The sequence below is a fragment of the Vombatus ursinus genome, unplaced genomic scaffold (assembly GCF_900497805.2).
Source record: "Vombatus ursinus unplaced genomic scaffold, bare-nosed wombat genome assembly UNPS02014932.1, whole genome shotgun sequence".
Taxonomy (NCBI): Eukaryota; Metazoa; Chordata; class Mammalia; order Diprotodontia; family Vombatidae; genus Vombatus; species Vombatus ursinus.
Genome location: NW_020954710.1, coordinates 4,076,850 through 4,097,267, shown reverse-complemented (window position 1 = coordinate 4,097,267; position 20,418 = coordinate 4,076,850). Strand labels below are relative to the sequence as shown.

General features: G+C 38.5%; 1 protein-coding gene across 6 annotated transcripts in view; it reads left to right on the top strand.

The window, feature by feature from the left end:
* Window positions 1-20,418, top strand: part of VPS13D (vacuolar protein sorting 13 homolog D) — a 329,312-nt gene that overhangs the window by 58,084 nt on the left and 250,810 nt on the right. For all 6 annotated transcript variants that reach the window (XM_027843937.1, XM_027843939.1, XM_027843934.1 and 3 more), the window contains 2 exons: window positions 11,040-11,222; window positions 19,296-19,518. In XM_027843937.1, the coding sequence (XP_027699738.1) occupies window positions 11,040-11,222; window positions 19,296-19,518 (406 nt within the window). The remainder of the gene's footprint in view (window positions 1-11,039; window positions 11,223-19,295; window positions 19,519-20,418) is intronic.

The window sequence follows — 20,418 nt, the reverse complement described above, 5'->3', positions numbered from 1 at the left end:
TTAGGCTGCGGACATCTGGGCCTTGTTTGGGAGCCTCTTCCCTAGCAACTGTTCTGAGGAGTATGCCTGTTTTAATGACAGAATTGCCTTATATTGTAATGTGATTCTCTATAGACTAAAACTTGCTGTGTGTGTATATCTATATACACACACATATGTATTTGTTTGCATATATGTATATACACATATACATACACACATACATGTGAGCGTGCATTTATGAACATGTTTAAATCACAGGCAGTAGCAGGTTTTAGTCTACAGAGAATATATTGATATTATATATTACATATAATAAAATTATATATTTATGCACACATTTATGTCACGCTCCTTGTAATTTTCAGATATTCATGTATAATGATAATAGCTTCTATTTATGTAGTGCTTTAAGGTTTGCATTAGGCTTTACATAGTTATCTCATTTGACCTTCACAACATCCCTTTGAGGTTATATTTATATGCACACACATGTATAAATGATAAGAGTGACTTAAATTGTATCTTATTGTATTGTTAAAGGATCAGTCAGGTCAGGGAATAAGACCCAAGGATTGTGTTTGGCTGTGAGTGGTGAGAGGAGGAGACATGTTACATCAGTCTTTCAAATCTCACTTTATCAAACTGTTTGAGCCAAGAGAAAGATGAAAGATGAAAGGGTTTTAAAGAAAGACTGATCTTGTCAAGCATCTATAATCCCATTTGGTTCCCTGCTCTGATTTTCAGAGAATTAAAGAAGTGTTGGTTAGATTAGTGGAGTGGAAAGGTAGGTAGTACAGTGGATAGAGCTCCAGGCCTAGAGTCAGGAAGACCTGAGTTCAAATCCAGCCTCAGATACTTAGTAGCTGTGTTTGCCTCAGTTTTCTCATCTGTAAAATGAGCTGGAGAAGGAAATAGCAAACCATTTCATTATCTTTGCCAAGAAAACCCCAAATGGGGTCACAAAGAGTCAGTCATGAGTTAAATGATTGAACAGCAACAGCAGATTGGTAGGGCCTTCTTTTTGAAATTTCATTCTGTTTTCTTTAATTTTGGGCTGATTATTGGTGGTGTCAACTAATTAATCTCTTATAGTTGGGATTATTTGTCCTCCTGGTTTCTTAGATATCTGTAAATAATAGTTAATAGCCAAAGATGATTTAGAATACTGTTTTCTTTTGGTATATAAAACTAAAAAGACCATCAGTTATATCTAATTTGATTTAGCCAGAGAAATATACAAATTAGGACTTATGGTCAAGATGGCCGAATGGAGATAGGCTGCCAATTTCCCCATAACTATTCTCACAAAAACCTAAAATTCCCACCAGAATGATCAAGAAATCCAATGAGAAACTACAATGACTTTTTCCAGCCCATAGTTATACAAAAAGATAGCCAGAAACTAGTCGGCAGTAGGGAAGGAGTCCACCAGCAAAGCCGGCATCAGTGAAGACATAAGCCCATAACCTCCCAGCGTGACCAGAAAAGGGCCAGAAATATGGGTAGGCTGTGGGGTTCTCTGTCTGGAGATAGCAAAAGTGGAGAATTCCTCAAAGAAATCACCAGGTTCAATGTAAACCATGCAGGGACCCTTAGAATACCGGAGGGCCACTGCAAGCACAGTTTGGTTTGGGGTATCCCAGGGCTCCGAAGTCTTTAGCTTCCTGTCCTGAGATGCCACAGATGATGCTGAAGGTCCAAGTTCTGAACCTCAAAGATTTCAGGGGACCTAATCCTAGGAAGTAGAGGAGAGGTCAGCATAGGAATTCAGGGGCTCAAGGGTAAGACCAAGCAGGATTGACTATCTCACCTGAAAGGGCAGCAGAGGGGGAGCCTGGGCCTAATACAGAACCCACCATTCTGGGACTAAAGCTGAAGAGTTGACTAAACTGGTGGAAAAAATATTCTCAATCTAGAGAGATTCCCCACCCCCACCCCAAAAGGAGGAGAGAGTATTTTGTAATAATTTGAAGCAGAAACTCAAAGGAAAAATGGATTTTCCACAGGGAGTATATGAATATATAAAAGAAATGAAGTAGCAGATGAAAAACAAAGTAAAAGCTCTGGAGGAAAGAACTGGAAGGAGAATAGAGAAAGTGGTAAGCTTTTTGCAATATAATTGACTCTCCAAAAACTTAGATTAGAGTAAATACCAGTAACTCCAGGAAACATCAAGAAATATTAGAAGAGAATGAAAGATTTTAAAAAATAGAAGAATATAAAGTCAAAAACAACTGACCTGGTAAACAGGTAAAAATTTAATAGTCATTGGAATGCCTGAAAGTTATGATTTAAAAACAAAAACAAGGAAATTTTAGGAAGTCATAAATGAAAACTGTTCAGATCTTTTAGAATGAGAGGACAAAGTGAAGATAAAATCCACCAATCACCCCTTACAAAAGACTTCAAAAGGAAAAGTCCCAGAAATGTCATAGCCAAAATCTAGAACTCCTACAGCAAAGAAAAAATATGGTGAACATCCCAGAAAAAGCAGTTTAGGTACCAAGGAACCACAGTCTGGATCATATAAGACTTGGCAGCTTCTACTAAAAATGAGAGATCTTGGGAATTCAGTATTCTAAAAAGCGAAGGATAGAGGCTTACAGCCAAGAAAAATTTACCCTGCAAAGCAGAATGTAATCCTACAGGTGACAGTGGAATAGAGGACTTTGTTTAAAATTTTTGCATCTATGTTAGAAATTGGTCTATAGTTTTCTTTCTCTGTTTTGGCTCTTCTCAGTTTAGGTATCAGCACCATATTTGTATCATAATAAGAATTTGATAGGACTCCTTCTTCACCTATTTTCCCGAATAGTTTATATAGTATTGGAATTAGTTGTTCTTTAAATGTTTGCTAAAATTCACTTGTAAATCCATCTGGCCCTGGAGATTTTTTCTTAGGGATTTCATTGATGGCTTGTTCAATTTCTTTTTCTGAAATGGAGTTGTTTAGGTATTTTATTTTCTCTTCTGTTAATCTGGGCAATTTATATTTTTGTAAATATTCATCCATTTCACTAAGATTGTCAAATTTATTGGCACACAGTTGGGCAAAATAGTTCCTAATTATTGTTTTGATTTCTTCTTCATTGGTGGTGAATTGGAATAGAGGATTTTCTGATGAATCAAAGAATTTCTGATGACAAGCCTGACTGGGAACTTTGAAATACAAGCACAGGAGTCTAGAAAAACCTAGAAAGGGACATTTATTTGAGTAGATGAAAAGAGCTGTAGGATGATGGAGTGATAACTTTCTAATAGGAAGAGAAGGAAACAAGTGTTCTTTAAGAATGTTAATGTCTTCAAAGGACACTACAGAAATTAAGTAAGAAACACAGGAGGACCTTGAGGTGGATTGGTTCTGTTCTTAGGGCTTTAAGAAGGGAAAGAAAAGAGTAAAAGGAATACACTAAAATAGGAAGGAGAAAGAAGGGAATGAATTTTGATTTTTCTCATAATTAGAATGAGTAAGAGGAAAGTATATGGGTATGGAGGAAGGACCAGGAGATATAGGCATCAGATGATCCTTATTCTTAACTGAAATGAACAAGGAGGGTTGAACACTCACACATGCATGTACATGCACGCACACACACGTGCAGTTTTGAAGAAGTACGTCAAATTCAGCATAGGGAAGCAAAGGGAGATGGAAAAGGTGTCAAAGGGGAAGATAATACCAGGGACTAAACAAATTGTGGTATATAAATGTAATAGAATATTACTGTGTTATAAGAAATGATCAAAGAAAGATTTTAAAGATTCCTGGGTAGCACGAACTGATGCAAAGTGAAGCAAGCAGAACAAGGAGAACAGTTTATACAAAGACATCAACACTGTACCAACCACCTCTCCAAAGGACCTGTGGTCACATGTTATTTGTATCCCATTATAGAGGTAATGGATCATAGTGCAGAAGGATACATACATTTTTGAAAAACATATTTTTGTTTATTTTGTTAAATATTTCCCAAGTATGTTAAATATGTTTTTAACACTGATTTTTTTAAATTTTGAGTTCCAAATCTTTTCCCTTCCTCTTCTCCCTCCCCCATTCTTTGAGAAGGCAAGCAATATGATAGAGACGATACACGTGAAGTCATGTAGAACATTTCCGTATTAGCCAGGTACATATGTTTTTGAACATGGCCACTGTGTGAATCTATTTTGCTTCACTGTGATAATTTGATATGAGGGTTTTCCTTTTATTTTTTTAATTGGGGGTGACATTTGAGGGGGAAATTAGCAATACTTATGTAAAAAAAGGGAGGATCATTTAAGCATTTTTAAAAATGCACAGGTGAGAAAAGAATAAAGCCCAGACAAGTAGGATGGTTTTTTATAAAAAAAATTTTTATTAATATATTTTATTTTTATATTACTTACATATCCCAATGTATTCCTCTTTTCCCCATCTCCTATAATAAAAAATATGAAAGATGAAAAATTTCACCAAAACTAACCCAACATATCAAAAAAACAGTATGTTGAATGCAGTATAACATCCTCATGGTTTCCCCAATATCTCTCCTCCTCCTACTGAGAGCCATCTAGATTTAAAAAATAGTATTTTTTAAAGCCAAAAAAAGAAAAGAAAAAAAAAATCCAACATAATTGATCAATACATATGAAGAAAACAAGTGCAGTGTACAATATTTGTGGATCTCTCACCTTTGCGAAGGAGTGGGTTAGGACTTTTCTTCTCCTGTCTCTTTATTTTGAACCATGCTTATTCTTTATAATTTTGATGCATTCACTTTTGATTTTTGTATGTGTGGGTGTTTTTTTCTATTTACATCATTGTAGTTATTGTGCATATTGTTTTCTTGGCTCTGCTTACTTCCTTCTGCACGATTTCATGTAGATCTTTCCATGCTTTTCTGCATTCATCACATTCATCATTTTGTAAAACACACTAATATTCCATTACATTCACATACCACAATTTGTTTAGTCATTTCCCAGTTTCTATTTCCAATTCTTTGACATCACAAAAAATACGGCTGTTAATATTTTGGTGTATATGGGAACTTTCTTATCCGTGGCCTTTTTGGAATGTAAGCCAATAATAGAATCAAAGGGCATGGACATTTTAGTCATTTTATTTGCTATAATTCCAAATTGCTTTCCAAAATTTTTGTGCCAATTTATAGCTTTACCAACAATGTACCAGCGTGCCTTTCTTCCTAAAACCTCTCCAGCACTGACTATTCCCATCTTTTGTCATCTTTGATATTAATTTCCCACCTGGCTGCTCTCCTGGATTTTATCGTTGTCTCTAGAAACTCATCTTCCTGCAAGACCATATCAGCTCTGAAGCTCATGCCTCAATACCCCCTGCCCATGAGGTCTCTTCCTTCCTCTTATTGGAGAGGGTGGACATCAGAAAGCTCCTGCCAGACCCTCTACTTAAGGAGGGGGATGAGGACAGCTACGTCATTGTTGCCTACCTGGCTACTCTCCTGGATTTCATCATTGTTTCCAGAAACTCATGAAAGATCACATCAGCTCTGAAACTTACACCTCCTTGGTATCCCACCCATGGCCCCTAGATAATTTATGCTTTCTATTTATCAAACATTGGGTTACCGAATTCCTTTGTTTCTGTTTTTTCCTTGTCTATTCTGTTCCATTGTTCTGTTTCTCTATTTTTTAACCAATACCAGATGGTTTTGATGACTGCTGCTTTTTAATTTAGTTTGAGGTCTGGAAGTGCTGTTCTGCCTTTGTCCTTGCCTCTTTTCATCATTTCCCTTGATATTCTAGATCTTCTGATTTCCCAAATAAATATTGTTATTATTTTATCAAGCTCTACAAGGTATTATTTTGGTCATTTGATTGATATAACATTAAAAATGTAAATTAACTTTGGTGGTATTGTCATTTTTATTATATTAGCACAGCCCAACCATGATCACTGGATATTTCTCCAGCTATTTTAAGTTGTTCTTTATTTCTTTAAGGAACACTTTGTAATTGAATCTATACAAGTCTTTTTTGTGCTTGGTGGCTCAATCCCCAAATATTTTATGGATTTTATAGTTTATGTAAAATGAAATTTCACTCTCTTTTTGCTTCTTGGATTTTGTTATTATTATTATATAGAAATGCAGTTGATTTTTGAGGGTTTATTTTGTAGACTGCAACTCTGCTGGAGCTATTGTCTCAGTTAGTATCTTTAATAATTTCTTAGGATTCTCCAAGTATACCATTCTGTCATCAGAAGATAGGGATAGTTTTATCTCTTTTTAACCTATCTTTATGCTTTTAATTTCTTTGTCTTATTGCTGCTTTTAGCATTTCCAAAACGATACCAAATAATTGTGTTGGAGGTTGGCATCTTTGCTTTAATCCTATATTTATTGGAAAAAGTTGTAATATACCCCTATTGCATATGATGTTTTTGGTTTTAGATAGATGGCTTTTATTATATTAAAAAAGGTCCTTCTGTGCCTATACTTTTAGCATAAATGAGTGTTATATTTTGTCAAAGGCTTTTTCTTTATCCGTTGAGATAATCATTTAATTTTAGATGTTTTGATTTTTAATATGATTAATTATGTTGATTGTTTTCCTAATGTTGACTCATCCTTTCATCTCTGGTATAAATCCAACTTGGTCAAAATGAATGACTTCTTGGATCAATTATTGTAGTGTCTTTGACAGGGTGTTATTTAAAATTTCTAAATGTTAAGTAGTGTTACTGGTCTATAATTCTCCTTCTGTGCTTTATCCTTTCCTCATTTAAATATTAAGACTGTATTTGTCTCATAAAAGGATTCTGGTAGTGTACTTTCTGTCTCCAGTTTTTGAGAATAATTTGTGTAGTATGGCTGCTAATTATTTCTTTTTAAAAGTTTGATAGAATTCTCTTGTGAATCAGGACCAGAAGTTTTTTTCTTTGATAGTTCCTTTACAGCTCGATCTCTTTACTATTCTGAGATTAGCTTCTTTAAGATCTCTATTTGGTCTTCTGTCAGTTTGGGTTTCATAAATTTGTTAGCATATAACCATGGGTAATAGGTCACAGCATTTAGTTTTGATTGTTGGTTTTTTTTTCCCATTTTCATTACATTGTTGAAGTCATATATATATCTATAGATAGATATAGATATATATATAGATATATATATATTTTGTTCCTCCTGTTTGTGCTTACTTCATTTTTTAGCATTTCATATGTCTTCCTAATCTTTGTATTCATCATAGTCTTTATTTCTTAAAAAACAAGTGATATTCTGCTATATTAGTGTACCATGTCTTATTTATTCATTCCTTAGTTGGTGGGCATCAAAGATCTTAGGATCTGCTTTGTTTCTAGTTCTTTGCCACTACAAAGAGTGCTGCTGTAAATATTTTTCTTGTACATGCCCACTTTATTTTTGGAAATGACATTCATGTCCAAGTTTCTGTCAATTCTAATTCTTAACTAGAGTCAGAAATTTAAGAGGAATTAGATTCTGGAGTATTGGGTTTTTTTCCTGCTAGCACGAGATCTTACACTGATCACTTTCTCTTTGTGCCTTTCCCCCCATTTTCAAGGGGGAAATGTGGATGACGGTAGTTCCTAATTCATATGGCTCACAGAGCTATGGTAAGGCATTGTTAAATATGAAGTGTTGTTGTTCCTGATTTGCCAAGTTAATGTGCAAATTCCACCTAAAATCCACCTTCGGATAGTAACTTAAACCTTATCTACTCAGTCTTTTTTCTTGTTACATTTTATTTTTTAATGAACACATTTTCAATTAAATTCAAGTAACACTCCAACCACCACTGGAAAAAAAAAAAAAAGAAAACCTTTGTAACAAATATGTGTAGTCAATCAAGACAAATTCCCATATTGGCCGTGTCCAAAAACCTATGACTCGTTCTGTACCCTGAGCCCATCACTTCTCCATTGGGAGGTCTGGACATCATTAGTCTTCTGGAGTCATGGTTGGTAATTGGCTTGATTAGCATTCCCTGTCTGATGATAATTTTCTTTCATTCCAACTCTTCCTATACTTTACGTCTCCTAAACCTGTTCCTCACTGAACGTTCCAGTCCTTACATCTCTTCAGGCTCTTGCTTCAGTTTTGACACTATTTCTCCATCTTCCCTGTCTTGATCCAAGTTAAACTCCATCCACACTGTTTTCTTCTCTTGTATCCCCTATCCCATTTCCTCTTGTGCCTTGACAAACCTCAGGCTTGGATTATTATCACCATTAGTCTTCACTCTCACTTAAGTGCTGCTGAATGGAGCTGGAGGAAGTGATATTACCCAGCTGACTGAGTTTGATATGAATTTATCTTATCTAACTTCAACTAGGCTTTCGCTATGGCAAGGCAACACTTTTATTCCTCTTAATTGATTCTCTATCCCACTCCTCACAGAGGTTATTCAAAACTTTTTATTCTCCCCTCAAACGTTCCTCACCCTTGCTACACCCTCCCCTAAGCTGAGGACCTTAGCCTCATATTTTGCTAAGAAAATGGAAGCAATTTACCATGAATCACCTATTTTCCCTTCTTCAGATATCAAAACCCCTTGACATTATCTCCCTCTTTCTCCATTCTCTGATGAAGTCTTCTCTAAGACAAACCTCTTTCTACATGTGCCCCAGATCCTATCCTCTCTTGTCTTTTCTAACAGATTGTCCCGATAATCATCTCTGCCTTCTTCCCCACTACATATTTAATATAATTTTTTTCTAATCATGATTTTGTATACTTAGGTTTTGTTTCCATTTGGAGTATATACATCCATTTTGACTGTTTATCGATTGGGGAATGTCTCTTACAATTTGTATCAGTTCTTTTTACCTCTTGGGTAGATCTTTATTGGGGAAATTTTGCTATGAAAATTTTTTCAGTTGTTTCTAACTCTTAACTTTACTTATTTTATTTTACCCGTCCAAAAATTTTTCAATTTTATGTGATTGAAATTGTCCGTTTTCTGTTATGATTATCTCTGTCTCCCAGTCATAGTTGTTAAGGGTATCTCTTTCCTGTCTCCTTTGATATGCCAGAAATGCGAAATTAGCTCGACATTCTTAGCCCTGTTCAGTAAGTTCCTTGGTTTTGCTGTCGTTTACATATTTGTTACAAAGGAGGGCTTAGATTTGGTAGGGGAGGTCAGTGGGTAGTCATAGATATGCCATAAAATGTCAGTAAAAACATTCTTTGTATGCACAAAAGATACTGGGAAGTGTAGAAGTGAATGCAAATGGAACACCTTTGTTGCTACTGTGTTAAATATTTTTTTCCTTTTATTTGTATATTGAAATGTTGAATTAAAAACATCTTTAGTCTGTCCTTATCTACGGCTTCTTGTCCTGTCTGCTGGCCTGTCTGTGTCTCGTGTCCTGATCATTCTATTAAGCTGTCGTGTTTTTCTCTCATTTCTTGCTCAGCCAATCTCCTGGAAGAATCTAGCTCCACTTTTTGCCTTTCCTTCCTCTCCTCTCATTCACTTATCAGCTTTTTGAAGTCGTGCTTGTGACCTCACCACTCAAGTGACGTGGCCCCTCCAAAGTTAACGCTGACATCTTAACTGCCATGTCTGAGGGTCTTTTGTTGCTTCTTGTTCTTGACATCCCTGCAGCATTTGGCAGCATTGATCACATTGTCTCTCCTCCTGTGGGGTAGTCTAGCTGAATTTTCATGACACTCCCCTCTGGGTATCTTCTCTCAGTCTTATTTTCTGGCTCAGTCCTCCATGTTGCCCTGCCTGGCCATGGATATCCACTAAGGCTCTCTCCTGGGTTCTCTTTTCTTCTTTGTACTCTCTTGGTATCCCCATCAGCTCCCATGAATTCAGTTATCATCTCTATGCAGAGACTTATATATCTAGCCCAAGTCTCTTCAGACCTCTACACCCTCATCCCCTACTAGACCTTTGAAACTGGATGTTTCTTTGACATTTCTAGCTCAGTATGTCGAAAATAGACGTTATCTTTCCTTCCCAACCCACCCCCCTCTTTGCAATCTCCCTATTTCTATCAGTGGCCCCAGCATCCTTCTGATCTCCCAGGTTCACAACCTTGATGTTATCCTTGGCATCCTCTTCTGCTCCCCCGTGGAGAGGAAGGAGTGTGTACAGAGTCGCATAGCTCATCAGGGGCAGAGCTCCCCTCTCTTCATTCCCAGTTGTGTGCTTCTCCAGCTCCTCATCTTCCAGAAACTGATGAGGGAGGAAGAGGAGAATTCTGCATTCAAGCAGGGGTTCTTCCCCTTGTTTGTGTCATGGGACCCTTGGAGTGTCTGGCAAAGGTGGTGGGCCCCTTTTCAGAATAAGTGCATAAAATAAAATACTTAGGATTATCTGGAAAAACAATTATATTGAAATACAGTTATCCAGATATTTTCTAAAAAAGAATTCAGGGGCCCCAGCTTGAGAAATCCAGAATTAGGTGACCTACAGTTTGACAAACCAGACTCTAAATTAGGGGTGCGGAACCTGCAACCTTTGGGCCACATGTGGCTCTCTAGGTCCTTTAGTGCAGCCCTTTCACTGAATCCAAACTTAACAAAACAAATCCCCTTAATAAAAGAATTTGTTTGTAAAACTTGGACTCAGTCAAAAGGGTGTACCCCAAGACCTAAAGGCCACCAATGGCCTTGAGGCCACAGGTTCCCCCTCCCCTCCACTCTAAATAGTCAAGTACTGACTGTATCTTTTATTTATTTATTTTTCCTTTTTTTTTTTTTTTGAGAGTCAATCAGGGTTAAGTGACTTGCCCAGGGTTACAGCTAGTAAGTGTCAAGTGTCTGAGGCCAGATTTGAACTCAGGTCCTCTTGACTCCAAGGCTGGAGCTCTATCCACCATGCCACCTAGCTGGGCCTTTATTTATTTATTTATTTATTTATTTATTTATTCATTCATTCATTCATCCATTCATTCATCCATTCATTTATTCATTTCTGACTGTGTCTTTTAAAGATCAGTAGATCACTGACCCCTGACCTTGAAGCACCTAAACACTGAAGTGTTTATAAAGGTATAAAGTTAGTTATGAAGTCATTGTATCTTGGAGTTTGAGAATTTGAACAATAATTTTTCTTCCTGACCACAGGTGAGAGATCAAGCCCAGCGCTGCTCTCGGGTTCTTTTAGATATTGAAGCTGGTGCTCCTGTTCTCCTCATCCCAGAAAGTTCCAGATCAAATAATTTAATTGTAGCAAATCTGGGGAAACTGAAAATCAAGAACAAGTTTCTATTTGCAGGATCCCCTGGGACCTTCTCCTTGCAAGGCAAGGTAAGCATTCAGTATTACTCTTTTCTGTTTGGCCCATTTAAAAAAATCCTTGTCTCCCCTCACACTGCTTTTTTACTCTTCTTACTCTACTCTGGGATCTGAAGGCATTTCAAATTGTAAGTTGGACGCCTTCTCAAGGATGGTTATTTTTTTATCTACCTCTGAGCAACACAATTGTGAGTATCTGAGGGACGTGAATAAACAGAGGCTATTTCTGGTGACTGAAGAATAGGTGCAGCCGTCTTGAGTTTTGGGGATTGTGTATCAGGAGAAAATAACTGAGGTTGTGTGAGAGAGGTGTAGAGGTGAGATGGGGCAGTCAGTGCGGAGTGACTAAACGCGCACTCAGTGCTCCTCTTGGGCCTGGGTCACGTGGGTCATCTCTTGGGGTACTCAGAGAAGCAGGCAGTAGGGTGGTCGAGCTGCCACCACTGAGCATGGAAAGGTGGTGGAGCCTGGCCAGGTCCTGCAAGGTTGGAGGCCAGATTTGGGCCTGAGTTTCAAAAATCAAAGATGGTAAGTTCTTCAAGGCTAGTTCTGTGAGCCTCCCTTCCACTTCTGGCTACGTTCTGGAATTGTTAAAGGGACAGTTAGTGAACATGAAGAATAGGCTTCAGGAGCCCAGAGAGCTAGCATAGCTGCATCAGAGACAGATCATGCCTGACGAGCTTTATTTCTGATAGCACTGTTCTCTCCCCTCTACGAACCTCCTTTCTTCCTCATGTGGCAAACAGAACAAAGTAGTCAGAAAAACTGTCTTTTTTTTATCTTTGGCTGTCTTCAACAGCATCAACTCATTTTGATCTGACACTGTTCTTTTGGGACTGTGCATACTTCTGTGTTCATTCCCTAATGATAGGTAGATCTGGGGAAGGAAGAAAGGAAACAAGAATTCATAAAGCACCTAATATGTGCCAGGTACTGTGCTGATAGGTGCTTTGTAAATATCTTATTTGATCCTCATAATAACCCTGGGAAGTAGGTGCTATTATTATTCTCATTTTACAGTTGAAGAAACTGAGGCAGGCAGAGGTTGCCCAGGGTCACAGAGTTGGTAAGTGTCTGAAGCTGGATTTGAACTCAGGTCTTCCTGACTCCAGGCATTGTACCACCTAGCTGCCTCAGATATGGCACTACAGATCGAGTTTACCTAGGTTTTAGCAAAACATTTTGATAAAATCTGTCGTTAGTATTTTTGTGGGAATTTTGGAGAGCTATGGACTAGATACAGTTGGGTGGCTCCAGAATTGGTTGAGTTGTTGGGCTTGGAGTGTTCCTTCCTTGTTTCTCATCTGCTTGGAAACAGGGCTCCAGTGGAGCACCCCAGGGCTTTTGTCCTTGTGCTGGTTTTTTGGCTTGAGATTCTGTGACCCAGACACTTGACCCCCAAAATATCCCACAGAAAGCATAAGGGTGGCTTAAAAAGTCATAGAATCACAGAGTTGTTACGTGTGGATGATTCCTCTTTTCTGTGGGATGAATTCATTGGCCACCAGGGTTCTTTCCAACTCTCAAATTCCAAGCTTCTGTTTTAAAGGCACTTTAGGTATCACATCATGAGTACCCCTTATCTTTACCATTGAAAAAACCAAGACCATAAGGCAATCACTTGCCTAGAGTCACAAAGGTAATAAATAGCAGACCTGGGATTTGGATCCTTATTCTTGGACTCTAAATCCAGTGCTTTTTCTGCTCCTGTGCCAAGCTGTCTCTATTTAGAGAGACAGAAAATCTTGAGAAAAGTGAAAGAAAGCCAACATACAGCACATTGCTGTCCCCCAGTAGCCCCTTGGCCACAAAACTGGCTCAGAAAAGGAAGGTCCAAAGACATGGAAACCAGAATCCCCTCCCTGGCAGCATCTCTCACAAGCCTAGCTGGGAATCCTTTCTCATGAGCCAGTGGAAAAGTGGGAAAAGGCAGAGGGGTAGGTTAGCAAGCTATAAAGAAGAATGAGAGATATCTTATTGATTAGTCAACAAGCATTTATTAAGCTAGGCAATTAAGTGGCACAGAGGATAAGAGTGCTGGGCCTGGATGGCCCATCTTCCTGAGTTCAAATCTGGCCTCAGGCACTTCCTGGCTGTGTGACCTTGGACAAGTCATTTCACCCTGTTTCTTTATCAATAAAATGAGCTAGAGAGGGAAATGGCAAACCACTCCACTATCTCTACCAACAAAACTTGAAACGGGGTCATGACGAGTCAGACACAAATGAAAAATAACTGAACAACAGATTTATTAAACTTCAGTATTACTCAGTCTAATTAATGGTTCGCAGATATATCTTCAGGTATATGGTGATGGCTGAGAAGTTTGCTCTTTCTATCTCTAATCTAAATTCTAGAAAAGAAGTTTAAAGATAGTTTTATAAATGGATATGAACATTGGCTGCCCTTCTATTGGGATGACAGCTTCTCTGGTCAGGATCTGCTCTCTGTATGAGAGAAAGGTTTCCAATTACATTTTGTATAAAGCCCCTTCTTCTAGTCCCATTTAACTTGAGAAATCAGGAAATATCTTGGTTTCAGATTGTGACGTTAGTTCGAGAGACATAGTTTCTGGGTAATTGGTCATTTTATTAATAATGCCAGTAGTTGAATAAAAGGAGATCTGTGGCACTCTTGAATGCCAAAGACAATCCTGGTAGTACTTGAGCGGCTTATCTGCCCTTGGAAGAGGAGTGTGCTAGCTGTGATTGGTTAACAATTAATGAGAGAATGACTATTACAATGAAGGGCTGAACCTATTCTAATGAACCTTGATTATGTCATTTATTTCTAAGTTACCCTCAGCTTTGGGCAATCTATTCAAAGAATTTATCCCCCACCCAAGCCTGAGCAGAAGGGAGTTCACCTTAGATTAGTCTGATTTAGTTGGGTAGAGTAGCAGTACCCAGAATGAGGAAAATGTGAATCCCATATTCCATCAGCCCTGTCCATGAGAGATTAGACAAGGAAATAGGACAGGGAAAAAAAGCTGGGGTCTCCCCAATTTTAATAATTGGCTATTAATATTAGAAAAATTTCCAGAACTTTTGCAGGGGGGCGTAATTAGCAGAATAAGACAGTAATTCTTAATTCTAACCTTAGAGCTTTGTGTAGCAATTTAATATGGAGAAACTTTTTGATAATGCTTTCTTTTTATAAATGATGGCACTGTTGTGGTGAGTTTATGTAGTTATGTTTTAGGAGACATGGTTTGCTCCCTATTTTTCTTCTTCCAGAATATTTCTTTTTTGACTAAATTTTTAAACATTTAATTTGAAAAATTTCTTCATTCTTCATTGCCTTACATGATGGACAGTACTAAAGAAAAGCATGCTTGCTGAGAGCCTGTTTGTGCAGACTAGTGACTGACTGCTCCTCAGGATTTTCTAACTTGGTTTTCCCCAGTCTCAGGTGTGACTTTTAAATTTTTTAAATAAACATAACTTATAAATCTGGATGAGGGCTGTCTATTCTAAGGTAGACACTGTGGATGGCTGTGCACATTTTCCAACCTGACTATAGTAATAATGATAATGATAAGAATAAGGATAATAATGATAACTATAGCTGACATTTGTGTAGCACTCCCGTTTGACCCTTCGAGCAACCTTGGGAGCTAGCTACTACAAGTGTAATTCTTCCCATTTTACTGACAGTCGTACTGAGGATGACAGAGATGAAGTGATTTGTCTAGGTCATTCAGTGAGAGGGTGACTGAGGCAGGATTTGAACCCAGGGCTTCATGACTCCAAGTCCAGAGCTCTATTCATCATGTCACCCAGGTCTAGAATTCTTTGGGAATCAACTTTAGCCTTTGCTGTACATTTTCTGGAAAAGCCTTAATATTTTTGGATAAATTCACTTTTGGGGGAAATAGATAAAAGTCTTCTGAGCTGCCAAATAAGGTGATTGTTTAATCAGAGTAAGGTAAGAGTATTTTGGGTACAAAATACGTGACTATAAAGATGGGGTTTTCTTTGGCAGAGGTGGAGCAGAGCAGGTCCAGACCTGTGGCTTGGTCAGTGTGGGAATCTTGTAGCGTGGAAAGTCCCTCCATAAAGTCAGTTAATCTCTCATCTGTAAGTTGTGATCTGAGAGGGTTCCTGGGACACTGAGAGGATAAGTGACTGTCCAGAACCACACGATCACTACCTGCCAGAGATGGGACTTGGACCTTGTGTCGTGAGTACAGGCTGGGGTTTTCTGTTCCCTGGGTCATACTGGGTTTGGCTTTACAGAAAAGAGAAAGATTTCCCTTTGGTGCAACCTTTACCACTCTGCAGGCACTGCCCTACGAGAAGATGGGGAAACATTTCAAGTCACTTAGCATTGTTGAAGCGAGTGTCCTGGCTTTTTGGGTGGCTGTTTCTGAAGAGCAATGGAGTTAAGGGGGGGGGGGGGGGTCCAGACTCTCAAAAAGGCGTAGTGTAGGCAGTGAATATAGGCAGCTGGCCATCTGATTCTTAGCCTTTGCCACAGAGGACCTATGTGTGCACTGGAAGTTTTCCTCTGCTTTTTTCATGGCTGTGTCATGGATACCAGTGCCACACTTATGTGGCCAGCTATCACTACGTGATCTTTCTGGTCACACATGCCTTTGATGATCCTGTCTCTTACTCTAGTTTTCCAACCCTAATCCTTGTTGCTGGTGCTGCAATCACATCTACTACAATCTCTCCATTCCCCTTTGGCTGTCCAACAGGTGTGATTCTTCTAAATGTTACATTATTCCCAGCCATCTAGCATCCATGTGAGAAAATATTAAAAAAGATGGACATTTGAGGCAGATGAGATACAAGCAGCTTGGGAAATACTACGTATTTGGATATATAATATATGAGTTCTGAGCTGTGGGTAAGGAGAATGAAGGGAATTGGTCTGATTACTGTAGAGTCACACTTTGTACACAGAAAACTCATTTGCTTCTATGTAGAATGTAAGCGGGCAGGAACTATTTTATTATTTTGTTTTTGTATCTGCAGTGTTTATCACCATGTCTTGTGTATAGTAGCATTCAGTTGTAAGACTGTTCACTATAGAACCGAATTCATTATGAGGCCCATCTGTTTTGGGCCTCCTTTAATGCACTTAAGTACCACAGAGTGGCCTGCTTTATAGTAATGATCCCCCTCTTTTTTTTTTTTCCTCTTTTTGGTCAAGAGGCCTTGGGCCATTGCCTGCTTTTTCATCTTAAGTTATTTTACATTATGGGGCTTCTCTTGAACTGTTCCCACATTTCCAAATTTAATTGGGACTTTAAACATTACTACATATAGGTAATTCCCTTTCTGTATGTAATAAATGTGTTTCAAAAAAATCATAGGCTCATGCACTTTAGGTCTGGAAGGGATTTTAGGAGTTGTCCAATTAGACCTAGTTGTTTTATAAAGAGTAATGAAGGGACATGCCCAGGTTTCTACAGCAGAACCCACTGATGTATGCTTTTAGAAAGTGAAAAATCTTTTGGTCAAATGAAATACTCCTTAGTTTGTTTAGGTAACTTGAATTTTCATATACATTGGCTTAAAGTAAGGAATAGTGGTGTGTTTTCAATTGGAGTAGATCATACTGAACTTAATATGTTTATGAGAGGGATTCTCTTTTCTCTAGTAAACTAAATAAGAGCAAGTATTTCATAGTGTTTTAATGAAAATTATTTCCCTGTATTTGTTTTTGAGGATTTGATTTTAAGTGGCAGTACATACAAGGATCGTTTGTGCTTCAAGGTATAATAGCGGAATATCCTTCTTTGACATCCTCCCAAATTATGATAAACCTTATGGGATTCAGTAGTCAATTTATGTATTATCACCTAAAAATAAAAATCTTATAAATATTTCATCAGCAGAGAAATCTACTTCTTTCTTGTACTGTCTGTAAGTAATTTCCCATATTTAAAAGTTCCCCTGATGACTCCAAAGAACCTTTTACCTTTTTGACCCTAAATCGATTTTTCCTGATAGGTTTATGCTGTAAAAAAACATTCATCTTATCCCATTTGCACTGATTGTTCTGTGGAATTCCATAAGGGAAGTTTGGAGTGTTTCTCTTGTTATGGACTTTGTATTTCAGATAAATGAATCTAGGAAGTACACCCAATTATGCATAGTCAATGCCTGATTGTTGTAGATTAAGTATTTAATAAATGAGTAAAGAATTGGGTGATTACTTCCCTCCAGTTGCCACTAAAGAGTGCTTTGCATTTCTGTTTGCCCTCTAATAGCTTGCATGTGTGTTGTTGTTCTAATAGGAATTCCAGTGGTTTGAGAACAGGAAATCATCCTGAAATCAAATCTGAGAGAGTTGGAGTTGTTTGCCCTTGAATGTCATTGCTCCTGTGTGTTGGGAATTGTTTTACATAAATCTGTGTTTTAATGGGAGCAGGTCTGGATGTTTTGCATCTGCCTCCTTTTTCCTTTTTCTTAGTCATCTCCTACTCCTTGGTTCATAACCTCTCTATCCTATTCCACAAGAGCCCCAGATCAATCTCTTCTCCAGTCGTTTATTTGTTTTAAGCACCAACATAGAAAATGCGGAGATGAAAGATACTGGAGTTTCCTGAAAGATCAACAAATACAACCGAGAGTATAAATAAACACAAATAAAAGGGAGGGTTTCAGGCTATCAATGAAAATTTAGCAAATATTAAGTAAGTGCCTACTATGTGCAAAACACATTAGCATTCATTTAGTCATTTGTTGATGGATTTGCAAATATAAAAAAGTTTTTTTGTATTCACTTCCCAAGATCTCTTCAAAGGTGACTGGCATTGTTCTCCTTTGAAACTAAGAGGAAAAGACATAGTGACATTAAAGATAAAATCATTTTCTGGTTGTAACAGATATAAGAAAGAGGAAAAAAAAAGGACACGAGAGGACTTTGGTTATTTCGTTGTAGAGAAACACTGTCTGCAGTGTAAAAGCCATAAATCAATTTTTGAATTGAATTCCAGGTGTCACAAGTATAGTTTTTTCACTGTGTTCTCCTGTTTGATCTCATTAATGACTTACTGAAGCTTTTCAGGCATTTTAAGGAAAGATAAATTACATAATATTGAGTAGATTTTTATTGTCTTAACTATTTCCTAGCTTTTACCTTTGCCTTCTCCATTCTTGATCCTGATGAGTGGAGATTTAATAGCAGCTCACATTTTTATAGTGCTTTACCATTACAAAGCGCTTTTCTTACAACAATCCAGAGAGGTGGTTGGCATTACCAACTATTATTATCTCCATTTACAGACGAGGAAATTGAGGCTCAGAGAAATTGAGTGACTTGTATAAGGTTACACACCTAAGTCCCAGAGGTGGGATTTGCATCCAAGTCTCATGTGACTCTAAATCCAGGTTTTTTTGCCCTACTATAAATTTGTGCTTCTCAAAACAAGTAATTCCTTGACTTGTATTTAAAGAAACTGTGTGTGTGTGTGAGAGAGAGAGAGAGAGAGGGAGAGAGAGATGTTTGACTGGGCTTTCTATATTTAAAAGCAGAGATTGGAAATTTAAATGCTTGACTGTCTCTTTTTCAGAGATTTCCATAAGGTGATCCTTTGAAAACAGATCCCACTTAGAGTGATAGTGTTTAAAATTGGGTCTAATTTCATTAGAAGTGCATGAGATAATTTCTTATAGGAAGAGTAAATACACATACACACATATGTATACACCATATACATATATACATGTGTGTATGCACTTTTTTACAGGTGTTAAAAATATTGTGGACAAGAGAACTGTACTTGTACTCTATTTAACCTGGATTAAATCCACCTAATCAACAAGCATTTTGTCATTTACTTTTGGGCAAAATGATATTATCTCCCTTCAGAGACTTTTTAGTTTTCAGTAGATATTGGGTTATGTTCCTGTAAAAAAAATACTCTTTGAAAAAAATTATTTAGGCAGCAATGTTTTGGATATGGTACCTGGAGGGTGAAAGAAATGCTGAATATTTTGGAGTTATTATGGTTCTTAAATCCTGGGATTTCCTGGGAATATCACAGACAAGGTAATTCTCATTCCTGGCCCCTCTCCCCACCCTGCTCCCTAATTTCTGTATTTTGGTTTTATTTTGTTTCATTCCTAGGAATCTGCCCCTTTGTCTTCCCCATTGGGCACTCCCAAACACAGCATGAAGAAAACAGCGAGTGTTGAAGACTGCAAGGGTACCCAGTCTGAGGGGCTTTTCATGACATCCCCTGCTGGGAGTAGCTCGGCATGCCTGAAGAATGAGCCCGTGGCCAGTGCTCTGACCAGCCCGCCAGGGCAGCAGGCCCAGTCCCCTGTCAACCAGGCTCCCAGTAGTCCAGGTAAGAGAGCAAAGAACCTGCCCAGGAAGGGCAGGGAAAAGAGCTTTGCCAACAGAATGAGTTGATTTGACAGTTGAATACAGTCAGTCAAATAGCATTTTGTTTTGCTAGGGTGAAAGGGTTAAGTTTTCCTCTGTTTTGCCACTGTTGTAGAGGGCTCAAGAGGTTTGGAGTTGAAAGGGAACTCTGTGGCCATCTAGTTAAGTTGCACCTCAGCCTACAACACCCTGGGCCAGAGGGCATCCAGCCTTTATTTGGGGACTTCAGGGAGGGGGAGCACATGTGCAGTCACCAGGCAGGCAGGAAGCAGTTATTGAGTGCCTGCCTTGGGCCATTGTGTCGTACTCGGGCTTTCAAGAAGTGGAGTGAGGAGCCACGGATTCCCAGCACGGAGCACAGCCGGTACAAAGGCAGGGAGGCAGGAAATGGAGCACCCAGAAGGCCATTTTAGCCTTGGGGAAGGAGTTTGGTGATCTGTCCTGCTTTTGGATACCGCTGATGATTAGGAAGTCTTTTCTGACTTCCAAGCCAAATTGTCTGCCCTCTTTGCAGCTTGCACCCCGAGCGCCTCGTTCTGCCTAGTGGGGCCACAGAAAACAAGGGGAATCCTTCCTCTGTGTTGCTGCCTTTCAAGTACTTGGAGATAGATGTACTGTCCTGCTGACTTCTTCTTCAAGCTGCCCATCTCCACTTTAGCCAGGTCTCCTGGGACATGGACTCCAGATCCTTTGCCATTCTAGTTCTCCAGCTTTGTGGAGATTCTTTAGCTTATTTTTGTCCTTCCTCCCCGGTGATCCTCAGAACCAAACAGTACTCTGTCGATGGTCTGACCAGGGCAGAGAATAGCAAGACTCTTGCCTCCTTCCTTCTTTCCTCCCTCCCTCTGTCCCTTCTTTCTTT